General features: G+C 61.1%; 1 protein-coding gene across 2 annotated transcripts; it reads left to right on the top strand.

The window, feature by feature from the left end:
* The first annotated feature begins 2,512 nt into the window (after positions 1-2,512).
* Positions 2,513-22,398, top strand: LOC128626587 (uncharacterized). 2 transcript variants are annotated; one of them, XR_008390556.1, is made up of 3 exons: positions 2,513-2,957; positions 19,000-19,135; positions 19,602-22,398. XR_008390556.1 is itself a non-coding variant. In XM_053659616.1 (3 exons), exons 1-3 carry the CDS (start codon positions 18,190-18,192, stop codon positions 20,246-20,248), a joined length of 1,104 nt encoding a protein of 367 aa, XP_053515591.1. In that variant the 5' UTR covers positions 15,377-18,189; the 3' UTR covers positions 20,249-22,398. The 2 variants fall into 2 exon arrangements, 1 of the variants encoding a protein (XP_053515591.1); XM_053659616.1 differs by lacking the exon at positions 2,513-2,957 and having other exon boundaries at positions 15,377-19,135; positions 19,602-19,728; positions 20,218-22,398.
* Positions 22,399-24,021: the final 1,623 nt, after the last annotated feature.

Raw genomic sequence — 24,021 nt, 5'->3', positions numbered from 1 at the left:
TGCGAACGACACTTCATTAAATATTCACGTCTGGTGCACCCGGCCGTGCGGGGACTGGTGTTTCTGTGCTTTTCTTACACTGACGTGCTTCACGTCCCCAGGTGTGTTTGAAAACCGGTTGACTGTGTTTGGGGTGCCTGTGTGGAAGAAGAGACATTTAACATGTAGGTCAGGACACGTCTTACTGGGGTTAGACACGTCCCGAAGTGGGGTTGGCCGCACCGTATGTCTCTCCAGAGAGAAGCCTGTGGATGTTTCATTTTAAATCACATTCCAGCGTCTCAGTTCCAGGCACAACACCCTTTGCCGCAGGGAGGTTGTCACGAAGGAGGAGGGCGGAGGAGGGCGGCTGCACAGAAGCAGGGCCCAGCGAGGGGCTGTGAAGTCGCGGCAGCGCAGGTGTCAGGAGGGCAGGGCTGGGCCAGGCAGACACTTGCAGATGCAGAGTAGGCGTCAGCGACTCAGGCAGCGTGCCTGCGGTTAGGGTGCAGGGGAGTCCCGCACGGCTGCGTGAGGTCACGGCTGCGTGAGGTCACGAGACTGTGCTCTGAGGCGCAGCGGCTACCAGCGTGGAGTTAGGGGTGAGAAGTCCAAGATGCCGTGGGACAGTGGCCAGATATCAACGCCAATCACAGACGGACTTCTCTGGAGAGGCTGCCTGCTCCTGGGCCCACGTGTGGAGGAAGGAAAGGTAAGTTCGTTTGTCCTTTGCCGAGGCTGTCCCCGCATCAGGTCACCTTCCTGACCACGAGTGCCCTGCACCGTCACCCCGACGCCCCACAGACGTCTGGCTCTGGCTCCTCTGCGCCCCGTGCATCTGCCGCTGCCCAGGGTGGACCTCGTGTGAATCGCTCCCCGTGCCTGCCCCTGTTTCCTGTGCGGGCGGTGTCTATGGCTGCGGCCCGGTCCCTCGGGGTTCAGGTGCGCGGTGGGACACTGCTTCGGTGCCTGCGTGGCACCGAGAGCTCAGGTGAGGAGGCCGCGCCCTCGCGGGGTCGGACAGCAGTGCGTGGAGTGACTGAGCGTCGGGGGTGCCCTCAGACGCAGTCGCCGTGTGGCACCAGTTGGGTGAGTGCAGCGCTCTGTCCGCCTGTGTCTGCCATCGGGCGGTCCCCTGCCACCTGTCACACTGTGGCCGAGCGGTGTGGCTTCCTGATGTCACACAGTCCTTAGCCCCCAAGTTCTCAGGTTCTTGTTCAACTGAAGAACTTCTGTTTGAAAAATTAGCTTCTGAACGTCAAGGCTATACTTTCTGAGTGGAGGATGTCTGGAGACTCATTTTCTTAGTTTTACGGACTTCACTTCCTGTGACACATAATGACAGAACTTCCTTTCTGAAGGGTGACGCAGGCCACCTTTGCTGGCCTGTGACATGGGCTGCGCACGTGACCCAAGGCTGTGCTGTCCCATGAGAGTGTCTGTCTGGGGTCCTCCCTGGTGATCGGGGAGAGCCAGCTGCCCCCCTCGGGGTGGGAAAGGGCTCCTGGTTTGGGGGGAGGGTGCTGTGTGAAGGCACCTCTGTTTCCTCGGCCCCCGTGTCTCCCTTTTTCACAGTGTGGATTGAGTGACCCCCGAAGCAGGTGCCACGTCAGTTCTCAAAGTGCTGTGACACTTGATCTCGCTCTGCGGAGGAAGGGCATGACACTTCTGGTCATGACTCTGGGCCGCTGACAGCAGAGTTGATCTCCCAAACCCACACGTGAGCAGGACAGGTGTGCACTCGAGAGTTCGCCAGCCCATCTGTGTGTGCGCGCGTCTCTCCCGCCTCCGTAAGAAAGCCCCTCGCCCGTGGGCCCCAGGTCAGGAGGCCCTGCGGTGGGACACTGCTTAGAGGTCGTCTGAGTCAGCACCCCCCGGGGGGAAAGCACGGAGCAGGTCGGAGGGCCCCGAACGCGCCTCGTCCGCAGTTCACTTCCTCAGCCTCGCAGAGCACGTTCGGGCTGCACAGAGCCAGGGTTCTGGGCCAGCTGGAGGGCGTCTCTGACTCTCTGGGGGTTCCCGTCTGATAGCGAGTCCCACAGAGATGCTCGCGATCCCCACCCACGAGGAAACGTGTCCGCTGTGTCCCACTGCCACTGGGCGCTGTGGTTTCTCTGGCAAGAGCAGCGAAGTCCCACGCCTTCCCACTGCAGGGGGACACGGGGGTCTCAGTCCCACCCTGCCCCTCCCAGGGTCTGGAGCTGCTACTGGGCTGACCTGCACTGCAGGCCCTGCGGGTCGGATGTTGCTCTTGGGAAACGTGGACCAAAAGTTGGGGAAAATGGAAGGACGTGGACCTTGTCCTCCCAGGGCACAAGGAACAGTGGGCAGAGCTTGTGTGCTCGGGAGGGGGCGGCACGCTTCTGGAGTGGAGGAGGCAAGGAAGCGGTTCGGAAGGAAGGCAGGGGCGGTGCAGCCTTCTTCGGGGTCTGGGAGGGCGAGCGAGGCCTGGGACAGCGCCCCTTTTGCTGTCGCCCCTCAGGGGGGCCTCTGGTGCTTCCATCTGCGGGGGCCTCTGGGCTGCGGAGGGGCGGTTAATGAGTAACCCCGCAGACCGCGGCGGTCACGGTTCGCACCCCCTGGGCCAGGGGGAGGCCGGCCTTGCTGCTGACTTTAAATCTCTTCTTCAGTGACTCCTGCACCCGCAGTGGCCCGGTCGGCAGGGACCTTGCACAGCCTGCTTCGCCCGTGCCCCTGCGGTCGCAGTCACGGTTCTGGGCGTTTAAGCGAGGACGGGGTTGGGCGCTCGGACAGGAGCCCGGTCTCCGTCCCCAGCCGACCGAAAGAGGAGTCGGCGAGCACGGTGTGTCCAGGCCAAGTGGCGATGAAAAACGTCGGACGCTCCCTCGTCTGTTTTCCGAAGTTTTGCTTCGAAAAGCGTTGCTGCATTTCAGCTGTGACCAGCTCTTCTGTTCAGTCCACTCTAAATGAGAAGGGTGTTTCTAAGTATTATCCATTGGAAAGTTAATGTCTTCATAGTGAGTCACAGTTTTAACCTTGAGTTCTGGCATAAGTATATCTTTTTAAGTCTGGAAGTGACATTTGTAGGCTACTCTTTGGAGAGCGGATTGCAAACCTGAGTGACCAGACCAGCAATGTGCCTGTTCCATGTTCAGCCGCCTGTAAACCAGGCTGTGCCACAGGGAGGCTAAGTGCAGACACTGCAGCGAGTCCCTTCTTCTGGGGGGACAATGAGAACCGTACGTGGGTAGCACTGTGGGTCTCCACGGACAGGCAGCCCCTGACCGAGGTCAGGACGGTGGAGGGGCGGGAAAGTGCTCTTTGGGCTGTTTTCTTCCCCTGTGGCCCTGATGGCAGGTGTGTTCAGGAGAGGTCAGATGGCAGACTAAGGCAGAGCTGGGATTTTCCTCTTGCCAATGGGCAAGGCCAAGGAATGAAAGTCGCGGCGGAGACGTTCGCCTTGACTGCACCCAGTCCCCAGACCTTGCTTCCTTAGAGGTGCGGCGTCAGGGGAGGAGCCAGGGCCGCAGAGCTGTGTGCAAGTGCATTGAGTCAGCTCGGGGGTCCGTCTCGTCCTGTTCTCTGCTTCCCTTGCGATGCAGCGGCCTTGCAGCGAACCCCCGAGACTGAGACGGTTCCCGGGAAGGCTGGGGTTGGTGAGTTTCTGGGGTTCACTCCTCTGCATTTGCAGACACTGCCGCAGAAGCCCCAGGCCCTCAGCTCTTTATTTTTTTATCAAGTGCCTGGTCCACAGGCGTTTCTGCGCTTGGCCCCGATTGTGTGTATGTGGTATTTAGCTGCTCTCTTAAAGGTTTCGTTTAGAAAGTCTGCAAGAGTAGCCTGAAACCATTGCACTGGTAACTTCTGAAATTGCCTCCCTCCTTGGTAAGGGGGAAATCAGGCTTGAACTAGACGGCATACGGCTGGCTCGGGATTTATCTGCACGCTGAAACCCTGTGCCTGCTGGTCGTGGCCTGAGACACGGCACCAGAGCCTGGGACAGGGCTGCCCCGGGAGGGGAGGAAGGACCCGGCTTGTGCAAGAGGGCCGCCAGCAGATCGATGCCGCAGGTTGGCCGCGGCACAAGGTTTTGTTTACCGGGCTGAGGGCGGGCAGGCCTGGGAGCTCCGAGGTGGGGCGTTTGGGCACAGGGTGCAGGGGGCGGGTTTCCGTGGGTTCCTGCTGGTGAGCCAAGGAGTGTGCTGTGAAGGCAGAACCGAAACGGGTTTGGGGAGATTTCTAGAGAAGGCTGGTAGAACGAATAGAAAATTACAGTTTTTCGCTTTGTTCACTCTGACTTTATTAGACCTCAAACTGATATTGGGCAGGTAGAGAAAAGAAATATTGGTGAATGATATAATGGCATTTTTGCTGGTGATGCTAGTATATACGACCTGTAAAAAGGAGAAAAAATATTTAGGAGAAGATGGGGAAAAGAAGCACTTTTCTAATAGTATATATCTAATAAGAACATTTAAATTTTCTTGAAACTGTTGAGAGTTTGAATTATTATAACTCTGTGGGTGAACATCTTAATTTGGGAAAAAGTACTATCACAGCTAATTTGTATCACAAGGTAAAAGAACATTTTCATTCTTAGCTAAGTATCGAGTCCTAAAGAGAATTATAATGGAAAAGTGTTACATGCAAGTAAAATTTGGTGGGTCAGCTGCCTATTAATGGAGTGATTCCACGGCAGTTAACGATGGGAATGTTCTCCTGATTTCCAAACCTGAAAGAAACACTGCGTTTTATAGTTTAGTAAGATTTGGTCACTCTGGAAGGTTTGGTCACTCTCCCCTCTGACCGCACTGCAACTGGGACTACGTTCCAGGGACACCGTGCGGCCCGGAGGCATGGGAATGTCGGCGGGCAGCTGGGCAGCTGGGCAGCTGGACCTGAGAGCAGAAACGCAGGCTGACTGAGGCGCGTCCTTCCTGATGCCTCGGGCAGTTTGCGGTGAGGAGCCGAGCTGCGCATAGGCAGTTACGCAGATGATGACCGTCATTCTCACCACCTCCCTCCCCGCCTGCTTTGGACTGAGGTGCTCAGAACACAGGGTTGCCGGGGCTGAGTCCGCGAGAGCAGAACCAGGTTTTCAGGTGGGGTTCTAGCCAGAGCAGGCGGTGGGGCTGGCCCAGCAGTGAGCCAGTTGGATGAAAGCAGACGGACCAGCTCGGGGCTGCCGGATGGGGAGGGACCTCGGAGAGTCCAGCCTGGCGGCAGCAGCAGACAGACCACTGCCCGCACCCGCCTGGGCGTGGGTTCTGCAAAAGCTCATTGCTCGTGAGGACAGACCCCGCGTTTGGACTTCCTGGGCCACGTGGGGTGTAAGGTCCGTCAGGGCCTCCCCGAGATTCCAGAACAGCTGCTGTGGCTGCCGCAGGGGCTGCCTCATGTCAGACGGCAGCCGCTGGGTGGGCTTAGGAGAATGTAGGGCAGAGACCTTTGATTTTGAAGGTGGCTGAAATGTCTCATTTGGTAAAGCGACAATGCATTTCTGGAAGTGTCTGTGGACAGGTGGCATTTAAAGAAACGTCAGTGTGTGCACTGTGAGCGTGTGACATAAATAATCCCCCAGAGATGGTTACTGCTGGGTGTTTGTATAGAATAGAACAAAGACATTGTAAACGTAGCTCTCGGTCCGAGAATGGATGTTTTCACAGTTCGGTTATACCTTCCCGTCCTGTGTCCGTGAGACCTCAGGTTAGCTGGTGCCTGTTCATTTGTTAATTCATAATCTAAGGTTAAGCCATATTTTTCATACTGCAGCACTACCTGATTGTAATAGGCACAGGTAAGAGATGTCGCGGTGACTGATAGTTGCACATTGCCCGTCGACTTTACGTCGCTCTTTGTAGTGAAGGTGAGCTGAGCACTTGCCTGTCACCTTGTGAGTGAGTGTGACTCCTTGGCTGGACACGGTGAGGCCTGGTACCCGTGGATGTTGGTCCCAATGATGCCATCATCCTCCTGGGAGCTGGAGGGCCAGCTGCCTGGCCTTGAACTCGGGAGGTGTTGGCGCTTCTCCGCGGCTCCCAGCTGGCGGCAGTGGAGTTCGAGGCTGTGTGTACCGCACTCACCGTGAAGTAACGTGGACGCTGACAGTTGTGGAGGAGGAAGCTTGTGTCCTGTGTTGTGAAATCAGATGCACTCGCCGCCCGAGTTCTGTGTTGGCTGTGCGCACGGTCGTCAGGAAGTAACCGAATGTGTGTAATGTTATCACGTCAGTCTGGCACTTCCCAAAGAGAGCAGAGTGGCCGTGGGTGGCCGCTGCCTGGTGACAGAGGCGTGCACAAAGGCAGAGCCCTTTCGCCCTGCGGGGTCTGCAGATGAGTCCTCTGTGAGTGAGTCCACCCTGGAGGGGCAGCCCGCAGCCCAGGGCTCGTGTCCATGCAGTTCTGTGCTGCTGTAGCTGCCCTCTCTGGTTGTGGTGCAGAGTCGCCCTGCCCTGTGGTAATGCCTTGAGCAGCAGGTGCTGGGCCCCGGGCAGCTGAGTCAGACCTGTGCCTTAGCCAGTGGTCTGGGGACTGGACAGGCCGGGAACTTTGGCCCTGAGGTGCCAGCGCCTGGGCCCGCCCTCCTCCCTGAGGTCGAACCCCTCCCACTCCCACAGGGCCTTCACTCAGGCTCCACCCCCTTAGGTTTGTCTTTTCCTCCCACTTTTAAAAGTCACTGAGATGACTGACACATGGTGTCAGTTTGCGCACCTGGTGATTAGATAGCTGAACTGGGTGGGTGTGGAGTGGGGCCGGGGCACCCACCGGGTCTGGGGGCGTCGGCTGGCTCTGCAGGTCAGCCCCGATCCGTCTGGGTGAGGCGAGCTCGCTCTCAACTGCCGTGGGGTAGACACCAGGGTGGGGCTGAGTGGTGCTCCTCCCGGAGCGCTCTGTCCCCCTGGGCCCTGTCTGCCCAAGTCCTGGCTGTCACAGCGGGAGCCAGGTCACTCAGCTACGTGTGTAGGCCACCGGCATCTGTGGGAGGGGGCAGGGGATGTTGCTGAACCTCCTGGGCTGCCCAGGACAGCCCCCCACAGCACGTCAGGGTAGAGAAACTGCTCGCAGGGGCAGGCCTCTGGGGACAGTATGGGGACCGAGGGGAGAGCTGCTGGCAGCCTCAGGTGACCTCACCGATCAACAGCACTTATGGAACAAAACAAGCACGCACGGCCCAGTGTGTCTGAGGATGGGGCGGTCAGCGGGACACTGGGCGGGATAAAGCCCCTCGGGTCCCCCTGGGTCAAGTCTGTCGTGTGGTGTCCACACTTGCTGTTAGGCCAGTCCCCCTTGTGCTTGTGGCTGCTGTCCCACCTGATGACCATGCTGGTCAGGTTCCAAACAAAATCCCGGCAGGGCCTCAGAGACCCCGCAGGCCCCGTGGAGTGCCCAGTGGAGCTGGTATGCCCTGGGCCACTTCTGGACCACTGTGCCCGGGGAGTCGGGACTGTGTGGCATTCAGAACAGGAGACCAGCCTCGTGTCTTCAAGGAGGGCAAGGTGTCTGCGGCTAACTGAAACCTCCTTTTTGTATTTATTTCATGTCCATGGTTAGCGTTTAAAGAAGAAATCCCCCCCTCAAAGACCGGTCTTACTGCTGTGTGTCGTCTTGGTGGTGCCTCTGTGGGGCGTGTGCGTGCCCTGGGGTGGGTGCCAGGCGGCTGTGGCACGGCGGGGCACGTGGTCGGGAGCGGCGATTTCTGGGTGACCTGCGTTCTGGTTTGCCCCCAGGCAGGAGGTCTGAGTGGGGAGCGCAGAAACTGCCAGCCTGCGGTTCTGGGCTCCGAGGCACCCCGTGCAAGTGCCGTCCTGAGGGGCCGTGTGCTCGTGAAAGCCGCCGCCGCCCCCCCGCCACGGTGCCTGACCATCCACTGTGTGCCGGGGGCGCGGCGTGCCTGGTCGCACGTCCTCCCCTGACCTGCTGGAAAGGCAGGAAACCTTCATCTCATTTGCAGGGGAGCAGGCGGGGTTGGGCCCTTCTACCAGGGATGCAGCTAAAGCAACGCGGTGAGAACACGGGGTGGTGTGGGGGCCCTGGCTGTCGGCCCGGACACCCGCCCTGCGCTCACCGCCCCACCTGCGCCAGGCTCAGCGTCACATCGGGCGATGCCAGGGAGACCAAGCCTTTCTAGGTCGCCTCTTCCCGTGAGGGCGCCAGTGCCCGCCTGGCTGGTGTCGGGGCCGCAGGGTGCACACCGCAGGGAGCTGGGAGCCCAGCACAGGGGAGGGCCCCGACCGCCACGCTGCTGCATGAAGGCGGCCGGCAGGTCGGGGCTCACGGGGGGCTCTGCGCCCACCCTTTGTCACAGCGCCACTGTGTCGTCTGAGGGCAGCCCGGGCAGCTGCGTCCAGCTGTTGGCCATCCTCAGAGGGTGTGGTCCGCAGTGCGGATATTCGGGGTTCGGGGAGATCTTTTTGAGGAACGACAGACTGTAAACCATGAAAAAGTAGGTGGTTTTCCAGCTCAGTGGTGTTGGGGTTATTTTTATCATTTCCATGGAAAGATGAATCTCAAGGAAATTTTGTGTAAATGTTGCCGCCTTCCTCATTTTGTTCCCCAGATGAGACAGGTTACAGGGTCCCTTGACCCTCCTTGCTCTCTGGCCATGGCGTTCTGGCCCCACGAACATTAGTAAGTCGGTGCAAGGAGACGGTTTTCCCAGAAACGCGTGACGGTGTCAGGGTTGTTTGCATTCCATGCCGTCTGGTTGGTCTGGTTTTCGGAACCGGTGCTTCAGTGAAAAACGCGGAGCCACGGTGCGGTCGAGAGCGGTGGCGTTTGCACGCACACACGCTGGGTTTCTGATTATCGTGTATCCAGGAGCCGGCCCCGGAGCGGTTTCATGTGGGGCTTGATCAGGGGGCAACGGGAATCAAAGGCAAGTGGAGAATATTTTGGAACTTTTTTAAAAGACAGAAATGTCCCGTGGGATTTTGACTGCTGGTGTTGACAGTCCGGCGAGTGGATTTTCTGGGATTCCTCATTGTTCAGGCAGGTGGTCCGTTTAGTCTTTTCTGAAAAATAGGTGGAAAGGGAGAGGAAGCTCGCTGCTTCCATGTGGGGTTTGACCTCAGAACGTTGAGTACGTGAATGTTCAGCATAAAACACGCAGTTTTGGGGAGTATCAGATGCTTCCAAGTGCAAGCCGGTGTGGCAATGACCCGAGGGGGAGGGGGGAACAAGGGGGTGCAGGGGCCAGTGGTGACGCAAGGAGACCCGGTGTGGGTGCTGACCACGCACACCACCCAGGCAGACACGCAAGGTAAGTAAGTAAACGAAAGAGCGTTTCGTTATAGTTGCCTCACAAGACACAGCTCATACTTTGAATGTTCAAGGCTTGAACTTGACCAGTGCACTCAGTGACCTTGAGCAGGCGGAGTTCTCACAGATGCCGGGCAAGACCCCGAATCCCCGAGCAGGCGACAGCCCTGCCTCCCTGCCAGGCCCCCCGTTTCACGGGCCGACACCCCCGGTCGTCTTTCCCGGTGGAGGGCATGCCATGAACTCTCTAGGAGGTGATTTTCAGCGCTGGTGTTTTTAAAACAAGAACTCGTGCCGGCCTTTTTAATCGTCCACCTTCAGCCACGCTGGGCTGCTGGACAGACCCGGACGCCGACCCGGCCTGTGGCACTGGTCGCGGGCTCCGAGACCTGATCCCTGTAAACAAACGGGGTACCTGCTGCAGGGGCAGGATGGTGGTGGGAAGGAGCCCCCGCTGCGGGAATGGGGGTGGGGATGGGGCGGCCATGTGAGGAAGCCGGGGAGGGGGGCGTGTGGCGGGCGGGGCAGGTCCGGGCCTGCGGGTTGGCCACACTGCCATCCAGGCAGGCGGCTGGAGACAAGGCGGCCCGAGCGTGAGGGGCAGGGATGCTGCGGGCCCGCTCCGGTCTCCAGGACGGTCAGAGAGGGATGCCGGCCGGGGGAGGGCGGACAGGGACAGCCCCGTGCCTGGGAGCTGCTGCCCCGCCAGCTCTGCCCCACTTCCTCTCAACTCTCTCCCACAGTGTCACTCGGCTTCCGACTCGGCTGCGGTGGCTCCCACCGCTGAGAGCAGAACCCACACTTCCTGCCAGGCTTCCTCAGCCCCTGCAAGGCCTGGGTGGGAGCTCGGGGCCGAGACCACCACCCTCCCCTGCTGTGATCTCCCTCCGGCCGGCCCCAGGAGGAACTCAGTTAACCTGAGTGGACTGGGGGGGTCGGGGAGGGAGGGCCTCCTCCTGAGAGAGCGTGGGGGCAGGGTCCGCAAATGCCCGGTGTGGACGCGTCAACCCTGGGCTGTGAGCTGCAGGGGACATGAGGGCGGGCGCCCCAGAACTGGGGGTGTGGTGTGGTGGGGACTGGCCGTGTGCCCCGCTGACAGGACGATGGGTGCACTGAGGACTAGGAAGGAGACCAGATGTCCCGGGTTCAAGCTGCCCGCGCTCTTCCTGTGATTCTGGGCAGCTGGAAGCCTCTGGAGCTGTAGGGCTGGGCTTCGGGCCTGCCCTGGGAGTTCTGCCTGAGGGAGTGTCCCCCGCCTCCCCCCCAGCGTCCCTGTCTGACTGGCGTGGGGCAGCAGAGCTCACTGTTGGTCTCACTGCGTCTCTCTCGCGTCAGAACCGAAGCTTCCAGACTGTTTTCTGTGAGCCCACGGTCCAACACCCCCCGGGGTGCATGTCCCACACCAGGTGTGAGGCCTGCACAGGACAGTGGCCCCTTCATCGTCCTCAGACAGGCTCTGTCCCGTTCTGTGTAAGGAGTTGGAGGGGACACCCTGTCCTCTGAGCCTGCTGGCCCGAGACCACAGTGTGGGCTGGGGCAGACAAGGTGGGGTGACGGTGGCAGGACCAATTCCCGCAGCGGCAGCAGGCACCCCGAAAGCCACATGGCCGGGGCTGTCACTGTCTGAGCCCTGGTGCGGACGCAGGAGCTCTGCCCTGGTGGTGAAGCCCGAGCTTCACTGCCGCGCCGCGGGCAGGGCCTCCTTGCAGGCTCGCAGGGCGGGTCAGTGTGCAGGCCTCGGGCCGTGGGCTGAGAGCTCCGTGTCTGTGCGCACTCACTCGGCACCTGGGGCCCCAGCACCTGCTGGTGCAGGGCTGCTGTGGTGGCGAGGGCAGCAGCCCCTCTTGGTTTGCGGCGCCGCTGCCAGGCCGCTTTGCTCTCTGCACCTGCCCGCGGACCACTCTCGCCGCTGCCCGTGGAAGACGGTGTGTGTGAGTGGGCCGCGTCAGGCTCTGTGGCTGGTGACGCGTCCGTGTGGTTGTGAGCTGTGATGGGCGCTCTCCGGGGTGGGGGCGACCGAACCTGGATGAAGGGCACGCGGGAGCTCGGGGACCGCCTCTCGGGCCGTGGCCTGCTCTTTTTTGTGGGGGGAGGGGGCTGCGTGTAGCAGGTGGGGCGCCGTGGGTGCAGTGGCTGAGGCTCCCACTTCGAATGTGGTTGGGAGATGACTTGGTCCCCATGCTCCCACCCGGGCCGTTTCCATGGCGAGCAGCACATCAGACAGAGCTTGGTGGCTGGAACCTGAGCCCGTGGAGGGAACTCCTTTCCCTTGGAAGGACTTCGCACAAGCACACACCTGAACCAGCATGATTTGTGCACAGCAACCGGGAAGGCAGTCGCTTTGCACTCCCCACGCTTGCTGGCCTCCCCAAACCCCGGTCCGAGCTCCCAGGGCTTTGTGAGCAAGAGTTGTGCCTCTCTGGGCAGAGTTCAGAGTCCCCAGGGACCTTTTGACCTCAGGGCAGTGAAACAAATCCTGAGAAGTTAGGGGACTTGTTTTCTTTTAAATGCTCTCAATGACTAACCAGCGCTGTCCCCTTTCACAAGTCACCATCGGTGACAGAGATGGACACTCAGAGGGCTGTGCAGCCCCCCAGGGCCCATCAGCTGTGCTGTTAGTGGGGTGAAGAACTCCTGAAAGGGGCAGCCCTGTACCCGTGGGGAGCTCTCGGGGTGTCTGGGCGCAAGTGGCCTCCAGGTGCCCTGGGCTGGGAAACTCGCAGCTGAGAGGTGACATTGAGACAGAGGCCTCACAGCTGTGGACCCGCCTCCCTTTGGGTCCTGCATCTAAAGTCCAGTCTGGAGAGTGCTATGTGCCTTTCAGATCCTGGGGGGCTGCGGTGGGCAGAGCGGAGGTTTTCCCACACCCATCTGCCCTCGGGTAGTGGTTTCTGCAGGAGCTGGCTGAGTCAGGTCCCTCCTCGGTCTGGCTGGGCCCAGGGCCAGCCCCCGGCCTTGGGGAGGGTGGAGGGGTGGAAGCAGAGGGAGGTGAACATCCTGGTAAGTGCCGGGACCCCAGTTTTCAGAGGATAGAGGTGTGAAACGCCCCGTCGGTGCTTGGGAAGTCTGCAGTTCTGATTTACGAGCGCTGCGCATAACCTCTCGCCCCTTTGAACACCGTCAGAACAGAAGCGCGGCGTCCCAGGAAGCCGAGAAGAGGGGAGTGCGCCTCGTCACGGTGCCGTCTGTCTTTCGCACCTGACCACGTGTTCCACGGGGCGGCCACAGGGCAGACACGACTGGCCTCCTGCCTGTCGGTGCCACGCTGCCCCCAGTCCTTCCTGATGCTGTGACAGTCAGCGTGACCCTCGTCAGCGGCTCTGCAGTGCCCCGTCAGGCAGCCGCTCCGCAACGGACATTCTTCCGCTGTGGGTGTTCGTTGATTCAGGTTTGGTATGAGGTCTTTTTTTTGCTGTTGTTTTGGACCATTTCTTAAGGTGAGTTCCCAGCAACCAGCCTGCTGCGTCAGAAGGACCAGAGGCTTTTCTGAGGCTCTTTCTCCTTTTCCCCGTGTTCCCTCTCCGTTCGGAGTGGGCGCCGGGCAGGCCTGGGGTGCTGGCTGGACGTGGGGTGAGCCCAGAGGCTGACCGCCACGACCCGACACGTTCTGTCGCTTTTTGGAAGCCGCAACCCTTTCCGTGGCACTGGGAAGGCGAATCATTGGGCCTGAGCCGGCATCTGCATTTGCAGACAGCTGGGGACCATTCCCATGTTAGGCAGAGAGAGAGGTTCCAACCACATCCGAGTTTCTCGAAACTGTTTCATTCCCAGCGCTGACTTGATGAGACATCTGTTCTCTCACTCTGGACGTTCTAGGTGGGGCAGCCCCCTCTCAGGAGCCCGGACCGAGCTGGGGTCTCATGGGCTCCCAGAGGCCCTCCCTCGGCAGGCTGAGAGCTCTGTCTCAGGTCCCAGGTGGCCGAACGGGGGAGTCACCAGCCAAGCTGCTCCGGGTGCCCCTTTTGGCGTCAGGCTGGCCATCGGTGGCCAGGTGTCTGGGTGTTTTGAGAGAAGTCGTTTTGAAAAGGAACTTGCAATTGGAGCTGTGAATAGCCTCAGGGAGCCACAGGCAGGCCTTCTGTGGAAGCCCTCTCTCCCTGTCTTCTCTGCCCGCTGGAGGGCCATCCTCGGGTTCTGGAGCGAACGCTCAGTGAGCAGGGAGCCAGGCGGGGGCCCTCTGCAGCCCACCCCCGGCCTGGAGTTTCCCTCTGACAAGCCAGGGTGTTGGAGACGGGAGGCCCGAAGCCCCTAGAGGCCTCCAGGTTCTGTCTGGCCGACGGCTCCCAGCGGGTCTCCGTTCCTGCAGCTGAAGATGCGGTTTCCCCGTCTGCCGGCGTCCATCTCAGGCTCCTGTTCAGAGTCTGACATCTGCCCCGAGGGAGTGTGCGGCGTCCGTAATGAGAACCGAGGGTAAAACTGTTTTGACTGCCTGTGGCCTGACTCTTCTCAGCGCCCCGCCTGCCCGCCCACGCACAGTGCACAGAACAGCAAGAGAAGCAGTTCGCTCAGGCCCGCAGGGCAGGGAAGGCGGCCGGGCCGGTCTGCGGAACCGCGCTGGGACCCGCGACGTTCCTTCACTCGCCGACTGACGATTCTAGCAGGAAAGACAGTGTGTCAGCAGCAACCTCATAAGCGCAAGGGCTGATGACATTTTGTTCACCGTTTTGAAAAGTGGTCCTCGCTGTCTCCTGCGAAGGCAGGGTCACGAGAGAGAGTCAGTTGTAAAGCCACGAGGTCACACTGGGGTGTATCTGGGGACCTTCCCTTGGAAGGTGAAGGTCACACCAGCTCAGCTGGTGCCTGGGTGTCCCCTCTGGTTGTGGGCCCCGAGGGGGCTGTGTGCAGGGTGGGGCCAGAGTGGTCAGGCACCCAGGAACCCTCGTCCACCACGCGGGGCTGCTGCAAGGGGGACCCCGTGCTGCCCCTCCTCCTGGGCAGCTGCAGGAGAGGGGTGAGACTGTTGGGGGACGTGAGCCCCTGAAAGCCACACACGGTCTCATCGCATTCGACATTTTCCCCTTTGAGTGCCAGGTTCGGGTCCTGCCTGACTGGGGAGCCGGATGGTAAGAGAACAAACTCGACTTATCAGGAGCAGATAAGCCTCGGGGAAGATGAGTCTGGGTGGGGAGTGATGGGTGGGGCAGGGTGGGTGCTGGTTTTCCGGTTGGATCGGTCAGGTCAGCCTCTCCCATCCCTGGAGGCGGTCAGGGAGCCCTGAGTGGGGACGCTGGGGAGAGGCAGCCCGCAGGAGCCGAGGCCCCGAGGCGGGAGCCGAGGCCCCGAGGCAGGAGCCTGCTGTGTTTGCAGGGGGCCTGGCAGCCGGAGCGGGCCCTGAGGCAGGAAAGCAAGTGCTTCAGCTTCTGTGTGTGAGGAGACCGGATGCCGAAGGGAGCCGTGAGCAGAGGGGCGGCATCGCCTGAGTCTAAGGGGGCTTTTTGGGGTGCTGTTGAGTCGGGAAAGGGGGGCAGGGCTGGCAGCAGGGGTTACGCAGAGCTGGGCTGTCCTCCAGCCACAGGTGCGTGAGTCGCAGTAAATCAAGGGGATCAGTTAAGGTAAGTCACGGTAAGGTGAACTGATGTGGACTAATTAAATTTAAAAAGTAGAGAATTCGTATCCTCGGGCACTCCCCACGTTCCAAGCGGTCAGTAGCCACGTGAGGTAGTGGCCACTGGGCGGGGCTGCGAGATGGGCTCCGTTCCGTAGTCGCCGGACGTTCTGCCGGGCGGAGTCCTGCGGGCCTCTCAGGGAGCGCGGGGCTGCTGCGTGGAGAACGGGCCGTGCGGGGTCAGCGGTGGGACCCGGGAGCCCAGCACGGCCCAGATGGGGGCGTCGTGGAGGCGGAGACGAGGGGCGGCTGGGTCTTGGATGTGTTTGGGCTTTTCTGGTGCAGTGGACCGGAGACTGGCGGAGAAAGCGAGAGCGGCCTGCGGGTGATTTTGCGGGAGACGGGGTGGGACGGGCAGGTGGGGCTGGGGCCTTGGCCGAGAGAGCCCTCCTCAGAGCTGGGCGCAGGGGGTGGGGGGTGACGGGAGGGACGGGGTGCTGGGAGCTGGAGGCAGAGGGGGTGTCACGCAGCTGTGGGAGAGCGACCTGAAAAGGGGATGTGACACGAGTCGTTGGATGGTGTTGGGGGCCCTTTGAGGTTGGGGGCCCTAAACCCCTCACCCCCGTGACCTCCCCCAGCAGAGGTGGCGGCTGACCCACAGGGAAGGGGAGGGGAGGGGAGGGGAGGGGAGGGGAGGGAGTTTCCCAGAGCAGCTGGAAGGACAGGTGCTAATCAGAGACCCACACCCTGGAGCCCTGGAGTCAGTCACTTTTCCGGCAGTGACAGGGTGCGGCCCCTGATGTCCCCAGCGTGCTGTCTTCGGAGGCTGGCTCCTGCTGACTCCCAGAAGTCCACGCGCTGCTGTCGCACGGTGGACCCCACCTGCGCGGGCGGGCAGCAGGCCTCCAGGGAGTGAACCCTGCGGCCCCGCCCACCTGCAGTCCAGACTGGCTGTGGCCCCCTGGTCCCAAACACCCACCCTGCACGTGGCCCTGGGAGGGGTTGAATTGCCTATTGGAACGTGCAGGTATGCAAATGTCTGTCTGCTCACACTTCTCTGGATGTTAGGTAAACTCTTGGAAAGAGCCTGGGTCCCAGGAGGGAGCGGTGACCATGCAGTTCCCTGAGCGGCTGCAGCAGGAGTCATCGCCTGGCGGCTGGGGCCAAGGGTCCTTCAGGCCTCGGATAGCTGGCCCGCAGTGCCCTCCTCAGCTCTGCACACCCACACGCGCCCAGCCCCTCGCTGGCTGCACGGGCAGCTCCTTCAAGGGGGACTGAGCTGTGGCTGTCGGAGCAGCTGGGTAAGGGGGCCTCACGTGCATGGTGAGATGGCTGGAACCTTTCTGGGCGTTGATTCCGGAGAGAGGCCCTGAGGCAGACTGACCTACCCCAGCCTGCCTTCCCCTCCCCTCGCCGGGCGGAGAGAGAAAGAAGAACAATGCCAGGTAAATTTTAACAGGACTCCGGCCTGGCTTGGGCTGTGTGGGTTTGACTGATGAACTTGGGCAGCTCTCAGCCCAAGTGGCCCTGATGTTTGCACATGTGTCCTCCATCCCTGGAGCCACCCCGCTGCCTCACCTGCCGTCTGAACGAACGGGCTGAGCCTCAGGAGGGACGGAAAGCAGTGGAAGGGGCTGAAATGCAAACAGAGAGCCCCGGGCCCCTTTTTATCATGCAGCCAGGCTGATACCAGGGTCCCTAAGGAGCCCCGTGGAAAGGCTCTGTAAAGTCTCCCCAGATGCGTTCGTTTTCGTGGTTTGGAGTCCCGAGGTAGGTAAGACAAACAAAAGCAAAAGAAAACAAACAAAGGGTTTTGTGCCCGGAGTGTGCTGGGTGCCAGCTGAATAACCCAATTGTTTCTTGTTCTCGTCCCCTCCCCGCTTTCTGCCTGCGGAGATATTCCGCACAAAATGCCTATTCATGCCGCAAGTGAGACCATCAGGGTCCCTGCCCCTGACGCCGGTGAGACCAGCAGGCCGGGACTGTGTGGTGGTCTGTGTGGGCTGGGGCCGGCCCAACACGCGTGTGCGTGCTCGGCCAGTGCATTACGAATCTTTAGCAACCGGCAAGGAAGATGTACGACGTTTTAATTAATGAATGTGAGGAAGGCTTCATCTTATAGGTAAAATCATTAAGGTACTACGGTATTCTTATGGCTTATTTTTAGCGCAGACTTGATGGATAGAGACCGCAGTGGCTTTCTCGTGTGTTCCAGTGTGACCACTTTGAACCCAGAGGCAAACAATCAATTAGTCTTTGAGGGAGATAAGATAGGAGGGGACATGCCCAAGGGGAAGGCCGCTGTTCCCTCTGCTCACACCAGACCTTCACTGCTCATTTGAACTTGGGCTGTTGCTTGTTTTCTGCTGTGAGCTGGTGATGTGACTCTGGGTCTGTTCCTCAGCTCTTTTTTCCAGTTGTAAGATCGGAATGAGAAATATGTGATAAGAAAAGTATTTGTTAAAGTGTTTTCAAGTCCCTCGAGAAGGCGCACACGGAAACCACCGTTGAAAACGCCTGAGTCCGTCCGAGAGCCTACATTTCAGCAGATGCTTCTTTTTCTTCAAAGCTGTCACTTAGCTTCAGGTGCTTCCGAGCCCCTCAGCCCGCCCACGGCCGGAATCGCCACGGTCCCAGGGCGGCTGCACCGTGTCTGGGGGCTGGAGCTCACTGGCCGCCTCGTCCGCGCAGTCCCGGCAGGCCGCCCCACGCCTGGCTTGTCGGGGTGGCTCAGAGGCGAACACAGAACAGCAACTGGTCTCACCAGACTGATTGGAAGGTGGCCGGGGCGGAACCGCAGACTCTCCACCGCTCACCCATGAAGGCTCGTTGCGGGTGGAGGTGCTGGGCGGGTGCTGTGGCCGTGGCCTTGTTGCGGAGGGAAGGGCCGAAGGGCCTGGAGCCAGGGCTCTAAAACCCTGCAGGTGGACTTTCGTTTCCGACTCACCCCTGAAGGCGAAAGCTTTGGGAACTGACCTCCTGCTCCTCCCCTGTCCCTGTCCCCGCCCTGTCCCCAGGCCTCAGAGCAGCACAGTCCAGAGAAAAGGTCGATTCTGCTGGGGTCAGTGTCCTGTTAGAGGAACTGGGCTCTCCGGCGCCACCGCCCACGAGTCACCGGGGCCCGCACTGCTGGCTCAGAGTCCCCTGCCCTGGGAAGAGCTGAGGCGGTTGGCTGACTTCGGTTGCAGCTGGCTCGCTTGGGAGAGGGTGGCAAGCTGGTGGGTGGGGGTGCTGCTGTCAGACGTCAGGGGGCACTCCTCTGACTGGGAAGTTCATCGTCCGCCGTAGGAGCAGGAGTTGGATTTGTAGGGCGCTTGACGGTGTTTGAAACGGTGTGGCGGCCTTGTGCGCTGTTACTCTGTGGTTTGCGTAGAGGGGACGGCCACAGGTTGCCTTACTGCGGTGGCTAATCAGTCACCCGAGATCAGACCCTCAGGCTGGCTCAAAATGTGTATTCCAGCCCGTCGCCTGCGGCCATGGCTGGGTGGCTCGTGGTTCAGAGTGATGTCCCCAGGCACCCAGATCCTGGGGCTGAGCCCTAGTCAGGCACATGCGGGAGTGAGTCAGGGGTGCGTCCATCGGGGAACGACAAATCCAAGTTTCCCTTCCTCTCGCTCTCTAATTACTAAGTTAAAAAGAGTTGGTGATCTGTCTTTCAGAGAGGGAGACTCAGGTCCCTTGTGCCCAAAGCTCAGCCCCCAGCTCCCGTGTCACCTGCTCACCAGGCTGTCCCTGGCCCCAGGGCCCCACGTGTGGCCGGCTCTCTGCACCGTGTCTTCTGATTGGCCTGGACCAGAGCTTCCGTTGGGATGGAGTTCTGCCCCCCTCTGGTTCCCTGTCCACATGCCCTTCCCTGAATTCTGTTCCCAAGCCTCCAGCAATGGTCCCGAGCCACCTGTGGGCCCCCCCTCAAACTGTGTTTCTGGTGTGGGCACGGCAGCCCCGAGCACCCAGAACCAGACACACTGTCATGACTTGCCTGGCGGACAGCTGTCCTCTCCTGCCCCCTCTCCTCACCCTCAGCCCCCATCTACCACCGGCTCCAAAGCTCACACCTGGACCCCAGAAATCCCTCCTTCAGCCTCAGGATCCCGGCTTTCTTGGGGCCGGGCCTGGCTGGCCCCCATTGTTCCCTTCCCCCTAGAGGAGCATCAGCTTCTCAAGGCCAAGCCCAGTGTCTGGGCTGTGCTGCTCCCTTGGCATCTTTCAAAGTCTGACCTGCTCACGCAGCACCAACCCCTTCTTGGCCTTGTCCAGGGCAGCCAATCCCGGCCCCACGCGGCCCCACCGTCCCCTGCATGGCGGAGCCCTCGGTCCCCGTGGAGCAGAGCCTTCCTCCCCCCCAGTCAGCTGGTAGCCACATCCTCTGTGAAGCCTTTCAAAGGCCCACTGGGTAGGTCTGTGCCTGCAATGCGAACGTGTTTCTGAATCGGGAGCTGTGACGTTCAGGCAGCTAAGAGATTGCTCCTGGGGACAGTGGGGCCCACGGGGGAGTGGGGGGGTGGGATGCGGGGGCCCTTGCACAGGCCCAGGGCCTGGACTGTGAGCCCGTGAGGAGTGGGCCAGGCTGGAGGTTTGCTAAGACTGCAGTGGGTCCAAGTCTCCCCTCAGATTCCTCCCCATAACCAAGCTACCCCCAAACCAGGGACAGCCCCCCCCCAGGAGTTGGGGCTCTGTCTCTGGTACTCTGGGCGTCTCAGAGCCTCCTCGGCTGCACTGGTGACCCCGGGGCTGGAGCAGCCCCTCCCAGGCGCTGCTGGGAGGGTTGCCGGGCGGGCCTGGGCCTGGGCAAGGGGCCTTTGTTTCAGATGAAGGTGCCTGGAGGTCAGGCTCGTCCTGAAGTGTCTTCTCAAAGCCAGGATGTCATCGGGAACTTGGAAAGTTGCGACAGTTTAAAAATATTAACATGCGAGAGGAGGCATTGGATCACCATCTGGCGGAAGAGGCGCGGTTCTGCCGCCGGCTGCTGCCCGGGGCTCCAGGCTGGTGAGCAGGTCACAGCTTCCCCGCTGCCCCCCTCACCTTCCACATCAGGGCAGGGGTGGGCGGGGGGTTGTCAGCCTCCAGGTGCAAAGACCCCCGCGTGGCTTTGGTCACCGGTCAGGTGGGGACCCAGCAGCACGAACGCCACCAGGAGAACACACAGCTCAAAGCCCCCAAACATGCGGTTTGTGTGCCCTCCCGTAAATAACAGGGGGTGCCCCTCTGCCTGAAGCACCGGTCCCCCCACCCTCGCCCCCCACCTCCCCTCACCCGTCTGTTTATCCTGACGCGGAAGAACCTGGCTTCACGTAAACAATGGGAGAAAGAAGGTGCGAACTCGAACTCGGCTCCCCTGCTCCCACCTCTGCCAGGCATCTCCTGGCCTCCCGCCGGGGCCATTGGGATGCTAATGCGCGGACGGCAGTCTCTTTTGGGGGTGGATAGCTCTGCGTTCCTGATGGTCTTGTTTCTCTTCCCTCCTTGTCTCCCCAGCCTGGCGCTGCCGTCCGGAGAGGCCCCGTGACCTTGCAGGCTGTCCAGCAGGCGGCTGGGCAGCGCTGGCCGGAGGCGAGGCCTTCCCACCTGAGCGCTGCCGTTAGAATGTGCTGAGTCACCCACGGTCCACAGGGTCCGCCTGTCGTGCACCCGGGAAAGGCCGGCAGACACCCCCCACCCCCACCCCAGGAGCTGCGGGTGGTTATGTCAGTGCCCAGAGGAGCCCGGGGAGGGGGTGCAGCCCGGACACATAGTAAGTTAGTAGCCTGTCCACTTGTAAACCGGTTTTCAGGTGTCTGAGGCCCTGTCTCCGGTGAGTGATTGGTTGGTGAAGTGCTTTAACTATTTCTTCCTGTTCTTAGAAACTGAAAATGAATGTATGTGGGGAAGCAGTAGTCTTGTGATATTTGGAAAGAGGGAGGTAATTTGCTGTTGCTTTGAAGTTTTGCACAATCGAGATGTTTGAATTTGTTTCCCTTCAAAGACCGAAGAGCAGCCCAATAGCGCAGTGGGCCCGAGGCTGGGAGTGGGGGCCTCTGGTTTCAGGGGCGCCTCAGGACGCCAGTTTTCCTGTGTGGGGCCTGTGGTTGAACACGCAGGGGTCGTTACCACAGCCGTGTTAACAGGGGCGGCAGGAAGTCTCTGAGTGTCCTTGGAACTGGAAAGAAAGTCCGCAGAAGTCTGGATGGGGACAGGGGTCCCAGTAAAGATGACAAGCTGGTGTGAGTTTGTGCGGAGAGGTGTTGGTGCAGCTTGCTTGATTGAGTCTCTGTGGTTCCCTGGAACGCGTTTAAGACCAGGGAGGGCGCAGACACGCCTGCAGGGAGGAAGTCAGAGGCTCTGTTCACCAGTATTAGCAAACGTCCTGAGGTCATTTCACAAGGTGCAGGGTCACCATGGGAGCAGCTGCCGGGGCTTCCTGCGGGCAGGTTTGCGTCACTGCGTCCGAGGGGGACCCGCCCAGAAGGGGCAGCCGCCCCTGTGGCCCGAGGGCTTCCTGCGGACTCAGCACTTCCTGCCCCTCCCAGTCCGTCCTGACGTCCAGGGAAGGTCGGAGCCGCCCCCACGGACGCTGGGAGGCAGTCGTTCCCAAGCAGCCCTGAGTCGGGGCAGCCTGACTCCAGCACCTGTGTCAGCCCCCCTAGAGACCCTCGGGGCTCCCACAGGGGCTCCTCGCTGGCAGGTTAACTGGGAACGGCCCCAGCTGCCCGCGGTCCTTGCTTTCTCTCTGCGCAGTTCAGAGGGGCCGGGCCAGGGCACGGGCTGGGGTCTGCGGTGAAAAGAAAGGGCAGAAAGGCTGCAAATAACCCCCCGCAGCCAGCGGGACCCCGGGGGAGTGTCCATCGTCACACACTTTTCTGCTCGGAGCTACCCCACAGCGAACACCCGTGGGTGAGCCTGCGGAATCTAAAAATCTGCGTGCTTTTCCTCCTGTTTGGGTCGAGGGACCTAACACAGTGACTGGGCATGAAAACCAGCAACACCCCACCTGCCTCTCATCCGGTGGCCACTGGCCTGAGCCGGGGCTGGGCCCACCTTGCTGCAGGGGGTGCTGGGCCAAGACTCGGGTGGGCAGAGCGCACCCCCTGGCAGTGTGGTTCACAGAGGGCGCCCTGTGGGCGGCAGGTGGCCTTGGTTTTCAGGTTCAGTTGTTTAAAGACCAGGGGTCTCAGAGCAGTGACTTGCTGCAGTAAATTCAGGATGGCACCTCTTCTTCCCAGGCCCTCCTGGGGCCGGAGGACACACTCAGTAAGTGGGTGCTTTACTCCCTGGCCTCGGGTGCTGGGTGTCACTGGTCCCGGGCCTCCTGGGACCCGGGCGCCTGCGTCTGAGCCCTGGCCCAGGTGAGGGCGCTGTGCTGGAGGCTGTGCTGATGCAGGAGAGTCAGAGTCACTGAGAGAGTCGGTCACCTTCGGGGTTGGTGGAGGGGTTTCCAGGTGGAGGACAGAGCAGGACAGTGAGATGCAGGACCGCAAGGACGCCAGTGTGACTGGGGCCAAGCCTGTGCGGGGGACGTGAGGTCGGACAGGTGAGGGTGTTGGACTGAGGCCCGTCCTCAGTGTGAGCGGCGGTGGACAGGGCATGACCGGTTTGGAAACGTGGAGCTCCTGGGGGCAGACTGGCCGGGCGGGGTGCAGCAGGGGGCAGGGCAGAGCCACGTGGTGGCCCCCGACAGGAGCCGGGGTGGGGGGTGTGGCTCTGACCAGGGTCCGTGGTGGCCGGGAGGGGAAGGGTGGGCCAGGTTCTGGATCAGTCCTGCAGGCAGAACTGGCAGGTTTCGTCACGGGGTGGAATACATGCAGACTGTTTGCGCACGAGCCGTGGGAAGGTGGCTGTGGGCCCGCGGGATGGGAGAGGGAGCGGGCGTTTGTCCACGTCGGGATGTCCACTTGCTGGCATGTGAAGCCACCGTGGACAGAGAGTGTGGACGGAGGCCAGAAGGGGTCTGAGAGCTGAGCCTTGGGGCCCCCGACGTGGAGAGTTCTGGAAGAAGGCAGGGGCCGGCAGAAGACAGTTGAGATGGGCGACCTGGAGGGCGTCTGGCAGGGGGTCGTCGCTGGGCAGACCCCGGGAGAGAAGCAGACGAGGGGAGGGGAATGCGAAACCCCAGAGGAGGGGACAGCCAGGCAGGTGGCGTGGGGACAGACTGGCCTCGGTGACGGCAGCCAGGGTTTGGGGGGTCTCCCTGTCATTTGCCGGAAGTCAGGGCTGTGCCAAGCCCATCACAGACCTCTCGTCAGTTACCCTTCACACCTGCCTGTTCAGAGAGACACTGCCGCCCACGTGGGAGAGGCCGCCCACGAGGTGACCCCTGAGCCCGGCCTCAGGCCCTGAACCTGCCTGTGTCCAGGAGGCCCGGCCCTTCCTCAGTGGGTGCCAGCGATCAGCGGCGATCAGAGGTGTCCCCGGTCTGTCTGGCTTCACTGCCTCTCAGAGAGGGCGCTTTGCACGCAGTGGGGGCCAGACAGATGGGGCGCCTGCAGGCGGCTGGTGGGGGCTGCTGCTTTACAGCTCGATCGTGGGCGGGTGGTGAGCAGAGGGCGCTGGGGGGACGGGGTGGGGGGAGGCGGGTGAGCTCGGTGGAGCGGAGCGTCCAGCAGTGAAGTGAAATCGGGGCCGGGCGCGGGGGCGAGACATCCTCACCCAGCACAGCGTCTCTGACACGCAGGTGTGCGCCCGCCTCCCGGGCGACCTCCCCTCCCAGGTCAGCTGCCGCCGCGGCTGCTCTGGCACACCGGAGGGGGAGGCAGGCTTTCCGGTTCGGGGACCAGGGCTCGTGGTGGTCTGGTGGCTTTGCTGCGTGCGGAAGCCTTGTGTTCATTCACTGCTCCCCTCGTCACTGCGCGGGCGCCCCAGCGATTGTGTCTGTGCCGAGGTCACAGCCAAGTGCTTCTCGGGGACAGGGAGGCACCCGCGGAGCCGCGGACTCACAGCTGGAAAGTGCGCCCAGTTGGTGCCGCTAAGAAACTTGTCTCCGGGACGACTCCCCTTCCTCTGTTTAGTGACCGTCGGAGTGTGTGACGTGCTTACAGCACGTGAACTGTGAGTCAGCCGTCGGAATTCACTGCTCCTCCGCCCACGGGGGTGTTCTGTGTGCTTCCCGGGTTAAGGTCCCAGAAGATTGTCCTTTCTTTTTTACTTTTAACTTCTAGTTTGTGTACATAGTTTGTGGATGAGACGTTTTCGAAGGCCCTGCTAACAGAGCGTGAAGCCTAAAAACACATCTGGTTTCAAAGCTGTGGGTGGCACAATGACCCTAAGAGGGACATCCGTGGCAGCGTTATTCACAGTGGCCAAGAG

The sequence above is a fragment of the Artibeus jamaicensis genome, unplaced genomic scaffold (genome assembly GCF_021234435.1).
Source record: "Artibeus jamaicensis isolate MK-2021 breed Jamaican fruit bat unplaced genomic scaffold, CSHL_Jam_final scaffold_754, whole genome shotgun sequence".
NCBI lineage: Eukaryota > Metazoa > Chordata > Mammalia > Chiroptera > Phyllostomidae > Artibeus > Artibeus jamaicensis.
The sequence above is the reverse complement of the archived record's forward strand: the minus strand, read 5'-3'. Positions and strand labels throughout refer to the sequence as shown.

What these genes read in the sequence shown, in the direction of transcription:
- LOC128626587 (XM_053659616.1), top strand. Translation starts at nt 18,190, where the DNA reads ATGTGTATTCCAGCCCGTCGCCTGCGGCCATGGCTGGGTGGCTCGTGG. An exon ending in GCCTTTCAAAGGCCCACTGG is followed by an intron (nt 19,136 to 19,601) that starts GTAGGTCTGTGC and finishes TCTCAAAGCCAG; the next exon opens with GATGTCATCGGGAACTTGGA. An exon ending in CTGCCCGGGGCTCCAGGCTG is followed by an intron (nt 19,729 to 20,217) that starts GTGAGCAGGTCA and finishes TTGTCTCCCCAG; the next exon opens with CCTGGCGCTGCCGTCCGGAG.